Source organism: Vespa velutina, chromosome 3 (assembly GCF_912470025.1).
Source record: "Vespa velutina chromosome 3, iVesVel2.1, whole genome shotgun sequence".
NCBI classification, from domain to species: domain Eukaryota; kingdom Metazoa; phylum Arthropoda; class Insecta; order Hymenoptera; family Vespidae; genus Vespa; species Vespa velutina.
The window spans coordinates 7,476,112-7,491,111 of NC_062190.1; the positions used below are offsets into that span (position 1 = coordinate 7,476,112).

General features: G+C 32.2%; 2 protein-coding genes across 9 annotated transcripts in view; one reads left to right on the forward strand and one right to left on the reverse strand.

The window, feature by feature from the left end:
* Window positions 1–615: 615 nt before the first annotated feature.
* On the reverse strand, window positions 616–6,663 carry LOC124947605 (sperm-associated antigen 1). 5 transcript variants are annotated; one of them, XM_047489997.1, is made up of 12 exons: window positions 5,669–6,663; window positions 4,413–4,469; window positions 3,639–3,806; window positions 3,255–3,531; window positions 2,958–3,177; window positions 2,531–2,692; window positions 2,304–2,431; window positions 1,986–2,089; window positions 1,306–1,915; window positions 1,112–1,235; window positions 854–1,024; window positions 616–744 (listed from the first exon to the last, which is right to left on the reverse strand). In XM_047489997.1, exons 3-12 carry the CDS (start codon window positions 3,791–3,793, stop codon window positions 668–670), a joined length of 2,028 nt encoding a protein of 675 aa, XP_047345953.1. In that variant the 5' UTR covers window positions 3,794–3,806; window positions 4,413–4,469; window positions 5,669–6,663; the 3' UTR covers window positions 616–667. The 5 variants fall into 5 exon arrangements, with proteins under 5 accessions (XP_047345953.1, XP_047345956.1, XP_047345955.1 ...); XM_047490000.1 differs by lacking the exon at window positions 5,669–6,663 and adding an exon at window positions 4,950–5,072; XM_047489999.1 differs by lacking the exon at window positions 4,413–4,469 and having other exon boundaries at window positions 6,079–6,663.
* The window catches only part of LOC124947611 (ras-related and estrogen-regulated growth inhibitor-like), a 78,292-nt gene continuing 68,656 nt past the window's right edge, over window positions 5,365–15,000 (forward strand). The window contains exons 1-2 of one of the 4 annotated variants that reach the window (XM_047490005.1): window positions 5,365–5,521; window positions 8,728–10,058. In XM_047490005.1, the coding sequence (XP_047345961.1) occupies window positions 9,998–10,058 (61 nt within the window). In that variant the 5' untranslated portion in view covers window positions 5,365–5,521; window positions 8,728–9,997. Of the gene's footprint in view, window positions 5,522–5,611; window positions 5,784–6,875; window positions 7,679–8,224; window positions 8,520–8,727; window positions 10,059–15,000 lie in introns of those variants that run through there. The other 3 variants (XM_047490009.1, XM_047490006.1, XM_047490007.1) reach the window with 3 other exon arrangements.

Genomic DNA, 15,000 nt, shown 5'->3' on the forward strand with positions numbered 1-15,000 from the left:
ATATAGCTTTACATTTGTCCACCAGTGTATCTACGTAATAAGCGCGCCATTTTCTATTCGATATTGTATAGCGTTCGAGATATTCGTAATATCTTTTATTCGTTAACAAATCTTTTATTTGTTCTGTTATCATTAATTTTGTTTTTTTTTTCTTCTTTTGTTAAATGTCATATATTTAACGTATTCAGTATTAATTATATTTATTTCAATATTCATATGATAATGGACCTTTTTTCTTTTTTTTTTTCTTCCGTGTAAATTATTTGTTTATTATTTTTTGTTAATATCACTCAAACGTTACGTTTATTACGTCATCGAGTTATCTATGAACGATTAAAAAAATTATTGATAATTTCTTTTTTTCCATCATTAGACAGGCCATTTTTTTTATTATTGTCGCTTTGAACGAAATTAGCCAAAGTAGAAGCATTTAATGCATTTATATAGTAAATAAGTATATATAGAAAACTTATTACAAGGAGTTTACGTAATAATAGAAACGATGCGTAAAAAAAAAATTTTACGATCAAACAATAATGTTCGATAATAGATGATCAAAAAAAAAAAAAGAAAAAAAGAAAAAGAAAAACAAAAAAATACAAAGTCGTTTCTTTATCAATTTTAAAATGTTAAATTTAATTTAATATTAAATATGATTTACATAGTTTTAAATATAAACTTCACGTAAGACTGATACTTCCTTAGATCCTTGATCCTTTAAAAATTGGAATATATTCGATAAAGCTGTAAATTAAAAAAAAAAAAAAAAAAAAAAAAAAAAAAAAAAAAAATTAATTTTTTTTTTTATACATTTGACGAGAACAAAAAAATTAGATCGTCTTATTATTATTACCTTTCTTATCATTATTATCCATAAACATTTTTACAATAGAAAATCGACTTAATTGACTAATTGATTTTAAATAACGAACAAGTAGTTCACAATCTTCGGATTTACAAAAATGTTGTTCTAAACAACGTAATATTAAACTGAACATATTTCCATCGAGTTTGTTACCTATAACTAAAATATTTTATGATTATATCACATACGTATTATATCATATATAATTGGATTTGTACATATATAGATATGTATGTATGCATATACCTGTACTGAGATTTTCGAATTTTAAAGTTCGTAATAGTCGAGCATGTATTTTTAAATCATTATCATCTTTTAAAGATTGCCATGCACGTAGAAATTCGTACGGGCTTGATATATTTTCCAAATTCTAAAAATATAATTATAATTATATCGACAATATAATTTATTAAATGACAATATTATGTCGTATAATTTACCATAAAAGTTTTATCTTTCTTCCGACATGATTCATCATCATTGTATTTTCTTTTGACCTCATTTTTTTTCTCTAACGAATTAGATTTATTTCTATTTATTGTATTATGATTATTTTTTATTTCTTCATTATCCTTTCTATCGATAGATTTAATTTTTTTCGTATATGATTGATCATTTGGGATCTCCTCTATGACAACTCCAGATGTACTTCTCGTTTTACAAGAAAAAATTGATTTTTGTTTATTATGTTTTATAGATTTCGATTCTTGGCCAATTAAAATGGAAGTTAATTCGTTAGACGTATCATTGTTAGAAGAAGATAAATTAATATTCGTTAATCCAAGATTAATTTCATTGCAACTTGATAATATCCGTTTACTTTCACTTCGAAGACAATAATTTTCTTTGATATGTGGTAAAGGCTTGTTACTATGAGACGGTCCTGGTCCTCTCTCACAAATACATATATTATTTTCAATAACATTTTCAATCTTTTTATTGGATGACTTTGAAAGACACTTTTTAATAATATTTATTTTTTCAGTATCACCCTCACCTCCGACGATCTTCGAAATTTCATTCGAAGACGTTTCCTCTTCGATTTTCATTCTGTATTATTGATAATGAGAATTTATATATATGTACGTCAACGTAAAAGAGTATAAGTTTCATTATTTACCTCACTCTTTTAGATTCGCAAGGTTTTCTTAATTTATTAATTCCAGCAATGGCCGTCCTGTTTGTCGGTTCCAGTTTCAAGATTGTCTCGTAATCGGTTAGAGCCTATTATTTATTTATAAAAAAAGAAAAAACATCATATATTTTTTTTTCATTTCATTAATCCTTTGAATTATAATTATTTTACTATTTTTAATTTGTTCTTGGCCAACTCTGATTTGATTTTTTCTACGCACACACACACACATATATATATATATATGATGACCTTACAGCACAATGTAATTGATAATATGAATTGATTGTAAATCCGACGTACTTTTTGTTTTTTATCCAGATTTTCGAGACACAATGCACGTCGAAGAAGTGCTTTGATATTCTTGTCATCCTCGGAAAGCACAATATTGCAATCATTGAGTGCATCTTCGTAACGCTGTAACTTAATGACTGAATATAGCATGTTAAACGTGTGCATTTTCTTTCTTTGTATCTTTCCTAATGTATGTATAATTCAATCTGAATAAAATTATTAATTAATTTTCTTACGTGTCATAGCTCGATTATTATAAGCGATTGGGCATGAATTTATCGCGATACTGGAGTCATAAAATCGTAATGCATCGACATAATCACCAATTCTGAAAGCTTCATTTCCCTTTTTTCTTTCTTGCTCAGCGATCACGTCTATTTCTGTACCAGTAAACGAAGCTAAAAGAAATAATAATAATTAATAATAATAATTATCATATAGAAATAATAATAATAATAATAGTAATAATTTAAAATAATAATAATAATAAATCTTTATAGATATTCAATTTTCGAAGGTGTTAATTATTTCGTTAATTATTTATTAATGATAAATTAATTCATAAATCATTTTCCATTGATCATAAATATCATTTTATCGTAATAAACAATTTATTTATAATCTACATTCTTATTCTTGGAACAAACGAATAATTTTTCTTACATTTGTTCAGAATGATTTCTTTAGAATTTTCTTTCCTTTTCTTTTCCATATCTTTCTGTCTTCGTTGGATCTCCTTAGCTTCGATCTGTTTTCTCTCATCTTGCAAATCTATCCTATTTATTTCAGTGTCAACATCGTACTTGTCCCAAGCAGCATAATCGCAAGATGCTATTCGTTTGGATTTTCGATTGATGTCACATTTTTCTTTGTTATCTTTTTTCTATCGAAAAAAATTTATTATTCATAACATATCGTATCGATAAAAATTATTTGTATTATTTTATTCAATTGTTCTACCATCGTGGAAATCTCTTCGGTATGTCTAATTTCTGGGATAAGTGAAGGATCATCCAGGAGAGATATTTTCCCATCATTCAAATCCTTCTCTCGGCAATGCATTTCACGAGTCCAATCGTTAATATCATTATCGAGTTCCTTGCATTCGTCTGGTAGCAACATTTTACGTGTCAGAACTGGTAAAATCTTTCGTAAGACTGTACTGTTCGGTTTTATTATCGCCAAACGTTCTTCCGCATGTCTCGTTAAATCTGGATAGATACCTTCCTCCCCGGATCTAATATTTGTCATTAATAAAATAAAGAAATTAATTATATTAATTGTTTAATAATATTATTTTTTTTTCTTTTATTATTACTTCATCATTAATCAATCATGACAGACCTAAGTATTATGACGATACGTTCCAAGGTCTTGCCATTTGTACATTCTGTGATATATTCGTACGATAGATTCTCCAATGGTATTTCATATTTTTCCAATAATGATTTTTTCTCTGGCTTCGGCACAGTAATTAGATCCGCTTCTTCGGTGACCATGTTAAAACTACGTCTGAAATCGACATGGAAGGGAAGGCCTTATTACATCTTGTTTTCCTCGGTAGTTATGGCAACGAGTTACTACACCATCGAAAGTTAGTTTCCAGTGAAAATAAACACCAATGTATATATTGATATCAGTAGATACGATCCTTGGAACGAAATTTCGTTCCTTTTAAAAATTGTTTATACCATTATCAAGTTACTCTTCATTACTATATATATATATATATAGTCCATCCTATCGGAAGGTATATATATATATCTCTCCATACGAATAATAAAGCATCGAGAGCTTAGGTTCTTCTCGTGGAATAGTCGACTCACGCAACATCGCAGAGGAAATACGCATCGGGTATGGTTCATAGGGTCGCGCTTGCACGTTAACACGGAGAATCATAAACTTGTATGATTTATTAGCGAGTTAAGATTTATAAACTTATGATTCGGCCGTGTCGAGGGGAGTACACAATTTACCGTATATACATAGAGAACGTTCCCAAAGGGAAGCGCGTCTGCCTTTCAACTATGTTAAACCGCACACGACTAACTTTGTCCTTAACAACGAAGAAGATTTATATATTAACCAATACATCGACATACGTTTGTGAAAACTTACATGGATGTCTCTCTCTCTTTCTCTCTCTCTCTCTCTCTCTCTCTCTCTGTAATTTGTCTGTTAAAAGAAATTGCACGAATATTATTAGTTATACGGGTGATCTAAACGTACGATAATGGACAAAAGTAATATCCGAAAATAACAAATAACGTATACGTATAAAGATAATCTGTTTATTATTTGCTTTTACTAAGAAATCATGCACAAATATTGTTAGTTACAAGTCATCACAAAGGTCGATTTTAGCAATAACAAATATATACATACATATATATATATATATATATATGAGAGTGTATGTGTGTGTGTGTGTGTGTGTGTATAGATTTACGGTACTCGAAGCTAGTAGACTCTTTTATTCGAGTCCGTATTCGAGGAAAGGAACGCATAGAAGAGGTATCCTCGGTCGTGCTAGGAGAGTGCAAGAGAGAGAAAGAGAGAGAGAGAGAGAGAGAGAGAGAGAGAAAGAGAGAGAAAAGTAAAGAATAGTACAGCATAGCAAGACACGGCTCTCTCGACGCATCGGAGCGTGCTTACCTGTTAACACGGCAGTCACCTTGTAGTGCACGACGGACTAAGGCAGCGCCGGGCGAAGCCGTGCGCAGCCGGCCCCTCGAGAGAGCGCATATATGTGTATATGTATATGCATGTATGTGTTTTTGTGTGTACATATATATATATATACATATAACTATATATATATATATATATATATATATTAGAAGGCCGGAGACGTTCCAGTTACGAGCATTCGCCGACGAGCGTTCGGTGCGAACGCTTCGAAAACGTGTCCGTCGTGATTCTTATGTTGTATATAGAATCATTCGCACGAGAGTTTGAGTTATACCTTTATGGTTTTAACGTCAGTGCGATATCAATTCAGTTTGAAACAGATTAAAGTTTTCTCTCTTTTTTTTTTTTTTCTTTTTTTTCTTTCTTGTGTGCTTTTTTTTTTATTTCCTTTTCTTTTTCTTTTTTCTTTCTTTCTTTTCTTTCTTTTTTTTTTTTCTTTCGTTTTTCTTTTTTCTTCTTTTTCTCTTTCCTCTTCTATGAAACGAATAGAATATTTGAGAGTGTTCGCTTTTGTTTTTCCTGGCCTAATTTCTCAGGTAATTAATAACGATTATTTTTCTTTCTCTCTCTCTCTCTCTCTCTCTCTCTCTCTCTCTCTCTCTCTCTCTCTCTCTCTCTCTCTCTCTCTCTCTTTTGACAATCGTCATCGATATCATTGAACGAGATCGAACAGACCTACCTACCCGTTGTACAAACAAACGTCACGTTTTTAGTGCGATTCAAATTGTTTGCTTTTGCCGTGCGAGTGTTCGACCTTCTCGAGGCCGTTCCAGATGATGATGACGATGACGATGATAGGTAAAGCAAGCGTTTAATATCTTTATCATCTCTCTCTCTCTCTCTCTTTCTCTCTTTCTCTCTCTTTTCCTCTCTCCCTCTCTCTCTTTCTCTCTCTACCAATCTATTTCTTTTCTTCTTTGTTTTTTACTTGGTATATCTCACTTAAAAAATTTTCTTTCAATATCGCCGACACACAATGAAAGGAATTACGTCACTCGTACAACGACGAATAAGCACATTTCTTCACGCGACGAATGCGATCGGTGATCTCGTTGGACAAACAACACGAACTCGGGAGAATCTTTATACAAACGGTTGCCTGGTTGCTCGCTTGCTCGCACTCTTGCTGTTTACTTCCTTGCATACTCCCTTCCTTGCCTGTTTATTCGAAATTGCACTCGGAGCAACGCGTGAAATTTTTCCGAGTTTATATTTATCACGATGAAATGCGGATCGCGCGATGCAACGCGAATTTTGAAATCATCCAGTAAATAAACTTTCATATTGGTATATATGTGCGTACCGAATATCATACCCCAGCTGAATATCGTTTGGATTATAATCGATAATTTATTATTGTCGTAGAGGACATTGGAATTCAATGTTTTCCTTTTCTGCTTCTCTCTCTCTCTCTTTCTCTCTCTCTCTCTCTCTCTTTCTCTCTTTCTCTCTCTCTTTCTTTCTTTTTCTTTCTTTCTTTCTTTTCTTCCTTACATTCTTCTTTTCGACGAGTACGGTAATAAATTTTCGTTCATAAATCTTATCTAATTTGTAAATCTTATCTAAACGGAGTCCTTATATTTTTCCTTCGCTTAATTGTGAGATATCAAATGTGAAATCTAACGGATACAGGTGCGCAAGCTCGTACATTTCGAATAATACATTTGGTATTTAAAGATCATTCATTTCCTTTTCGTATGTTTTCACGAACATTGTTGTCTGTTGTATTATTTAGATCAATTTTATTTGATTGATAAATATATATATATATATATACTAATTCGATTGATTTGCATCAGTCGAACATATTATCAATTTTTTCTTTTTGTTGTCCTTTTTCAAATTTGTTGTTAAAAAAAAAAAAAAGAAAAAAAAAATCGCTTTTCCTATTCTCGTTTTTCTTGATCCATTAAGTTTTTCCATATCCTTATTAGAAACGACGAGAATTGAGCTTACGGACGTTGTCCCATAATGATCTCATAACTTTTAAGTTGTACGCTATGCAAATCGCAAAGAATACGTGGGCGATGGTGCCACTCGACTTCCGTACCACTCGTTCGATATGCTCTCTTTAAATAAAGCGATTTAAATAATTTACTAGATATAATATCACCAAACGACTAACTATCTCCTTTCGATACTTTTTAATAATCTCATATATTCGATACACACACACACACACACACACACACACACACACACACACACATACACACACATATTTTCTATGTATTACATAGAACGAATTAAATAAAGGGTCACGTTTTATTTATTACCATCATTTTCGAGATCTTTAGTTTAAATTCGACCGTACGAACAGATCTATTCGAATAATTTGGAACGATCCATTTCTAAACTGTGTCCGTGTCATAAACTCTCATTCGTTTCGAGAAAAGCCGACGCGACGGACGAAATTCTTTTCGACGACAACAACGACGACGAAGACGACGATCAGAGAAGACGAAGAGAGAAACGATGATGACTCTCGCTGGCAATGGCACGGCGACGATGCATAAACGATAATTCGAGTCCGGATGCGTCACGCCTCTCCACGATTTACCCTTTAAATCACTATTACCATTAAGGGCTATCATCATCATTATCATTATCATCATTGGTTTCATCTCACTGGAAAGCGAAAAAAATAATAAGCGTCGCACGGAGGCACGACTAATTTCCTGGACGAGATAGAGGTATACGTAGTTTGTTCGAGATTAAATACCTTCATTTTACAACGACCGTATTCATATAAAGCTATTAAGATTTTCTTTTTTCTTTTCTCTTTCTCTCTCTCTCTCTCTCTCTCTCTCTCTCTCTCTCTCTTTCCCTTAAAAAATTAGATCGAAGTAAAAGAAAAAACAAAAATTCAAATAAATAATTACGAGAGAAAATCCAACCCGATCCGATCCGATCCGATCCGATCCGATCCGGAAGAAAGAAAGAAAGAAAAGATTACGATCGATCTATTTTAACATTATTCCTCTTTTTTCTTAAATAAATATTCATTACTCTTAGACAAGCAAAGAGAAATAGAAAATAATGGCGAGAGGTAGGGAGAGTGGAATAGGGTGGTAATGGTAGGAGTGGTGACTGGGAGAGGGAGGGGGTTAATGTTATCGAGTGCGCGAGTTTCGAACGTCGCGCCACGCCAAGAGAGCGTTTGATAATTCGGTAGAGTCCGTGGTGGTCGTGTGGTAGGTGGGGAGGGGATAAGAAGAGCGCGCGAGGTAGGAGAGACGCTCAGTACACGTTCAGCCGTCGTAAGGAGAGGGATTATATTCGCACGAATGCTCGCTCGCTTACTCGTGGCTTTCGCGTGTTTCACTCGATAGACGACGGAGGAGTACGCGTGCGCATACTTCATAACTGTCACTTTTATTTACGCATAATTTCACGAAAAGGAATTAATATCTTTTGACGTATATCGCGACTTACAAACATATATACAAAAATCTTGATAGATAGAGAGAGAGAGAGAGACAGAGATAGAGATACTTAACAGATATCATCTACACACTCATTCGTAAATACGTAGTAAGAAAATATCACGAAACTTTCCTTCTGTTGTTATTCTCAGCGCGTCGATTAAGAAAGAGAGAGAGAGAGAGAGAGAGAGAGAGAGAGAAAGAGAAAGAGAGAAAGAGAACGAGAGAAACCGGACGGGTCCGGCAGCGAGTGGCGCCTCGACGGCGTGACGAACGACGAGTTGCCTCCATTATCGAGATTCCTCTCGTGTTTTCAGGCTCACTGCTGTCCCGCGACACTTTCCAAGCGATGACGAGAGAGGAAGCAACAGCAGCAGCAGCAGCAATCTTCGAATGGAAGCAATAATCGATCGTTAAAACTTGAAAGAGAGAAATTCTGGAACGACAACGACGACGACGACGACGACGATTGCTATAACATACTATAGTTGATTTCAACGAAAAAATTCGTCTTTTCCGATATATGTATCGTTTCCTTTGTCTTTTTTCGTTTTTTTTTTTTGGTTTTCTTTTTCTTTTATACGTAAGAAAAAGTACTACAAGCACGTTTACGAATTTTCGTCCTAATTTTCTTAATGGCCGAATAGAAAAAGATCAGCTTTAATATAATATATAAATTTGTACGAAAAGTTTATTATATCAAAGGAAACGTGTGTCATTCGATCGTTGTGTTCGCTCGATGTACTATTTACAACTTGTTAAGTTTATACATTGAAAATTAACGATCGAAGAGAGAAAGAAGAAGAGGAAAAAAGTAAGAAGGAAAAGAAAAAGGAAAAGATATATATCGAGTGCTCGTCGACGAAATATCGAACGACGTTTACGTCGGTGGTGTCAAGCAGGAACGGAGACAACTGTTGTTAAAGAAGAAGAAGAAGAAGAAGAAGAAGAAGAAGTAGAAGTAGTAGAAGAAGAAGAAGAAGAAGAAGAAGAAGTGAAGGAAGGTGGGGAGAGAGGAGGACGAGGACGAGGACGGGCCTTTCGCGCGCGAGCAAGTGGGTCAGTGTCCTGGCCGATCGCGAGGAGAGACGACGACGAGTACGTCGTGGAGAAGAGAATATTTTTTACGAAACTCTTTCACCCTCTCAAAAGATGAGACTATTTTATAATTTTATTATACGTTGGATTATTGAACTTCGGTGAAAAGTGAGAAGAAAAAAAAAGAGCTAATTTTATTATATTTTTTTTTTCTCCCTCTCTTCTCTCTGTCTCTCTGTCTCTCTCTCTCTCTCTCTCTCTCTCTTTCTTTCTTTCACTCTTTATTTTGTTTTTCCTTCGTAACATTCATTTCCGTTTCTTTATCGTTAATTTTGTTTCCATCGTACTAGCACAAGTTCCCATTCCGGATTTTTTCCCCACTTCCTTCTTTTTTCTTTTCGTTTTGTTTTTCTTTTTGTCTTCGTTATTTTATTCTCCCCCATTCTCCCGTTGTGTGAAATTTGTGAGGAAGAATTCGTTTATCACGGTGGATGATGTGCCGCGACAGAGGATCAAGCAACGACACGTAACGACACATCAGTTTGTCCGATGACAAACGTCAATAGGATCAGGGTGGTCGTCCTCGGCGGCCCCAGAGTCGGCAAGTCCGGTAAGTCCTTCTTCTTCTTTTTCTTCTTTGACTTTTCTTTAGCTCGTTTTTATTTTCTCTTTTTTTTTTTTTTTTTTTTTTCTTTCCGATTTTTTTCGTCTTCCCTCTTTTGTTTCTTCTTCGCCGCTCTCTTTAACACTGTTTTATCGACCGAGACGATTATTCTATTTCGCGCGGGAAAATTTCTTCCGCTAATTTTCATCGTCGATAATGTAGACGTTCGTCTACATTTTATATATATATATTTTTTTTTTATTTTTATAAAAGATTATAGATATAAAATATGCGTTATAATTAAAGTATAACTAGTAGTAAATAAAAATAGTAAAAATATTAAGATTTATGTAAATATATATGTATATACACGTTTCTTTAATATTCTGATTTATTTTTCTTTTCATTCGTTTATCAGAATATACATACGTATTTACTACTATCGTACTTACTATACGTACATTTACTATCTCGTTAAATGAAAATCTGATCGAAAAGGAAATAAATAAATAAATAAATAAATAAACCGGTAAATGGAGGAGTTCGATAAGGAGATGAAAAAAAAAAAAAAGAAAACGAAAGAAAGAAAGAAAAAAAAGAAACAAAACCAATCGTAGGTGTTAGTTTACGCGCGAGTTTCGAAACGTATTTCAACGAAAGGTCGAAATTGTATTTCCGTTTTCTCGTTTGGCATTTATCGTTCTCTCTCTTTCTCTCTCTCTCTCTCTCTCTCTCTCTCTCTTTCTCTTTCTCCTTTCTCTCTTTTTCTCTATCATTCTTGAGCAATGATTATTTTTTTGATTAAAGTAAAAGAAAATATAAAATGGAAAATAGAAAAATAGAAAAATAAATGATTTAATGGCAAATTAGATACAACTAGTTATACGTAAGTACAAAGTATATATAGTTCTCTTGATATCACTTATGGTACCATCGAGATACCTATAGAGATACATAGATTACAATATCGTATAGAATTAATATTTTATACACATACATATGTATGTGTATATCGTAGGCGCCATATAATTTCGAAGTCTCTTAAGTTCTTTTAATGGTAACACGATCGAATGAAAGTGCCGTTAAGGGAACGGATATCCAATAGTCACCGATATAGTAACAGTGCATTAGTTTATTCAAAACCTAATATGTCTTCTTTAAGCATATAAATCGAATACAAAGCAAAATTAAGCTCGTATATTTACTTCGATAATTTTGAGAAATAAATTGAAAATTTATTACTTTATAATCGATGGAAAATAAATGGCCGATATTTATTGGAGTCAGTATTTTCAAATAAATACGATCGACATTTGTAAAAAGATGTCGATATTTAATTACAAATGATGTAATCCTTACGCAACTCTAACATTTAATTACTTATACCGATCAAAAAAAAAAAAAATATGTATTTATATAATACATATTATTTTTATAAAGATTTACAAAGATCTTTGTTTGAAGATACGTTTTATTTGCTTGAAAATATTTACGCTTAGATCTTGTGTTTATATTGTCTTAATTCAATTTCTTTTTTTATTTAGTACTGTTACGCACTTTTCCGATCGACCTTCGGTCACAATTCTTTTATTATTATTATTATTATTATTATTATTATTATAATTATTTTAAAATTTTTCTTATCTAAAGAAGGAAGAAGATTCGAATTGTCGATAGCGGAGAATTATATATCGGCTCGAATTATCATCAGTTTTTTTCGAAATATTTTATCATGTGTTTACAGATCGTATCGCATTAATAATATCCTATATGTATTAGAAAATACATGAAAAAATGGATTTTATGAAATAATAAAATAAATAATGATCATTATAATTTTGTACGATTTATCGTTTTCTCTCTCTCTCTCTCTCTCTCTCTCTCTCTTTAATTAAATATTTATTTATTTTATTTTTTATTTGATTATAATGTATAAAAAAAATTCATGCTAATATAACTTTTATCATCGTTGCTTCAGATCAGTATTATCATATATATATACAAAAAAATATTTTTACAAAATTCAGCTAAATATATAATGATCATTGTAATTTTATGCAATTTTATTTTTTATTCAATCAAGAAAAAAAAAGAAATACAAAAACAAAAAATTAAAAGTTTGTATCCAGTAGAAAGACCAATTAGACGGATTAAATCGAGAAATCTTGAATGAAAAGAAAAAAAAAAAAAAAAGGAAAAAAGATAGTAAGAAAAAGAAAAGGCAAATTATTTATAAGAAGCAAATATGGAATTAGAAAAAAAAAAACGAAGAAACCTGATAAATAAATAAAAATAAAAAGAATCCTTAAAAGTGGTGAGATGGAAGGAAGGAGGAAGAGAGAGAGAGAGAGTGTGTGTATGTTTTCTGGGCTATGCCATAATAAGGATCTAAAAACCTGCATGGACAGATATTAGCGAAGTGGTCGGCAAATCGCCGAGCAACAAAAAATTTTGTAAAAAGGGTTTGGGGTGGGGGAAAAAAAATAAGATCTGAACATTCGATACATCCGTCTGTCCTATTTTTTCTCCTTTATGTGTGCATGCGAAAAAAAGAAGAAGAAGAAGAAGAAGTGGGAAAAAAAAGGAACTAAGATGAAGAGAGAGAAAGAGAGTGAGAGAGAGAGAGAGAGAGAAGATTCATCCCTCCCCCCCCTAGAATTTATAGGACTTCGATCATCTTTCATAAATATCGACGCTCGATAGATCGAGTAAAATAATCAATTCGTATTTCGTTATCGAATCCGATCTTATTTCTTGCCAAGAATAATCAATTATTATCTTTCATGTTAAAACGTTTGCCCATTTATCTGCGTTAACGTTCGTTGAAAGAGGGACAATTGACCGAGTGCCTTCATAAATTCATTTCGTTTATAAAGTGATTTCATTGCGTGGAAAGTCGAGAAGTTAGAGGTATAAGGATCTCGGTTCGATCGAATAGATTCTAAAAATAGTAGATAAGTAAGTAAGTAAGTAAGTATCTCGAATCGATCTCGATTGATCGTGTTAACGTCCCTTTAATAATTCATACTATCTATCCGATCATCCTGATACATAGAAATCATATTCGTTTGTTAACTTTCGAACACGCGTTAATTAAGTGCTCGAATAAATCGTCTATTTGTTGTTCCCTCTCTCTCTCTCTCTCTCTCTCTCTCTCTTTGGCTTCTCCCCCTCCCTTCTCCCCCTTTCCACCACCTCTCTGTCTCTCTTTATCTCTATTTCTATCTCGTTCTCCTTCTCACTCACGCTCATTGTAAAACTGGATAAGGCGAACCAAGTCTTCGACCTTTATCGTGACGATAAAAGTGTTTTCTAACGCGACTACGGTATGCACCTTCTCTTCGACGTTCCGCTAATTAGCACGAGAGTCGATCCTGCCGAATATGGTACGTTAAGAGAAAGAAAGAGAGGGAGAAACAAGAGAGAGAGAGAAAGATAGAGAGACAGAGAGAGAGACAGAGAGAGAGACAGAGAGAGACTAACGTACACTCTAACGTAAACTTAGAAGAGTATATAGTATAGATAAGTGCACCGACCTGTCTGTTAGTGTCCTTATTTGTATCGAATCGTTTGCCGGCGACACGAGCAAATCGATACGGTCGGTAGGTAACGATGACACGTTTTCCTTCGAGAGTTTATCCTGTTCTACCAAGACACGTTAAGTTTCATGGATAAAACCTATGAAGTAGTCATATATGTATATATATATATATATTATATATCTATATATCTAGTCCATATGTGTATGTATATATATATATATATATACCGTTAAATGATAATAGCAGACGAAACGATCCAGCTTGACTGTTATTGGTTACGAGCGATTGGCATTAGGTGAAAAAATTAATGGCGATACCGAAGACAACTAAATTTTTTTTTATCTTTATTTGTATACATATTAATATACGGGAACAATATCTTCGAAAGATCTTATACTCACAGTCAATATGAATATTTTTTTTCAATTTGGCTATATATATATATATATATGTATACATTTTATTTGTAGAATAGAAATGTAGACTGACAATTAAGTTTACAACGTACGAGAAACCGATGAGATTCCTTGGAAATGAATCCTATTATTTTGTTGTCGTCGTCGTTGTCATCGTCATCGTCGTCGTCGTTTAAAGTGGCCTCGATGAAACTAAAAGTTCAGACTTAGCAGGAAGTCCATAAAGTATAATTACGCGTAATTTCGAAGAATGAAACGATTCGAACGAAATGAAATTCAAGCGAGAGGTACGGATCGATTTTATTTTTGTATTTATTTATTTATTTACTTTTTTTTTGTTCACCTTCTTTTTTCCTTTCTTCATTTTTTTTTTCTTTTGTTATCGTTTTATTTTTATTATTTCCTACGTGCTGCAGAACATCGAATTCTTAGTATACTTATTGTACAATACGTTATACTTCATTAAATATTATAGTAGCTATATTTAAGTACAATAAGTCAATTATAATGATTGATGAATATAAACTGATTAAGATTTTGTCATAGGTATTTTTTCTTCTTCTTCTTTTTCTTTAACGTTTAATATCAATATTTGTATTAATAATATTACATAACAATCATTTAAAAAATTTAAATTTTTTTAAATTAATTAAAAAATAATAAAAAAATATATGAAATTAATAATACAAATATATAATAATTTATTAGAAATACATTTCTAATATATTAATATATTAAAATATGGATATAAGTTTTGATAGCTGATTAGAAATTGTACTAGATCTTTTATATATATATATATATATATATATATATATATATATATATATATATATATATATATATACAACTTTCCAACATTAATATTGATGCAAGTCATAATAATTAATTAAAAATTATAATGGTAGCACTTTCTTTATTGTATTATTTCGATTATACGATGCGACGTTCATGGAATGATGGTTTGACTTTTTTTTTCCCTTCTTTTTT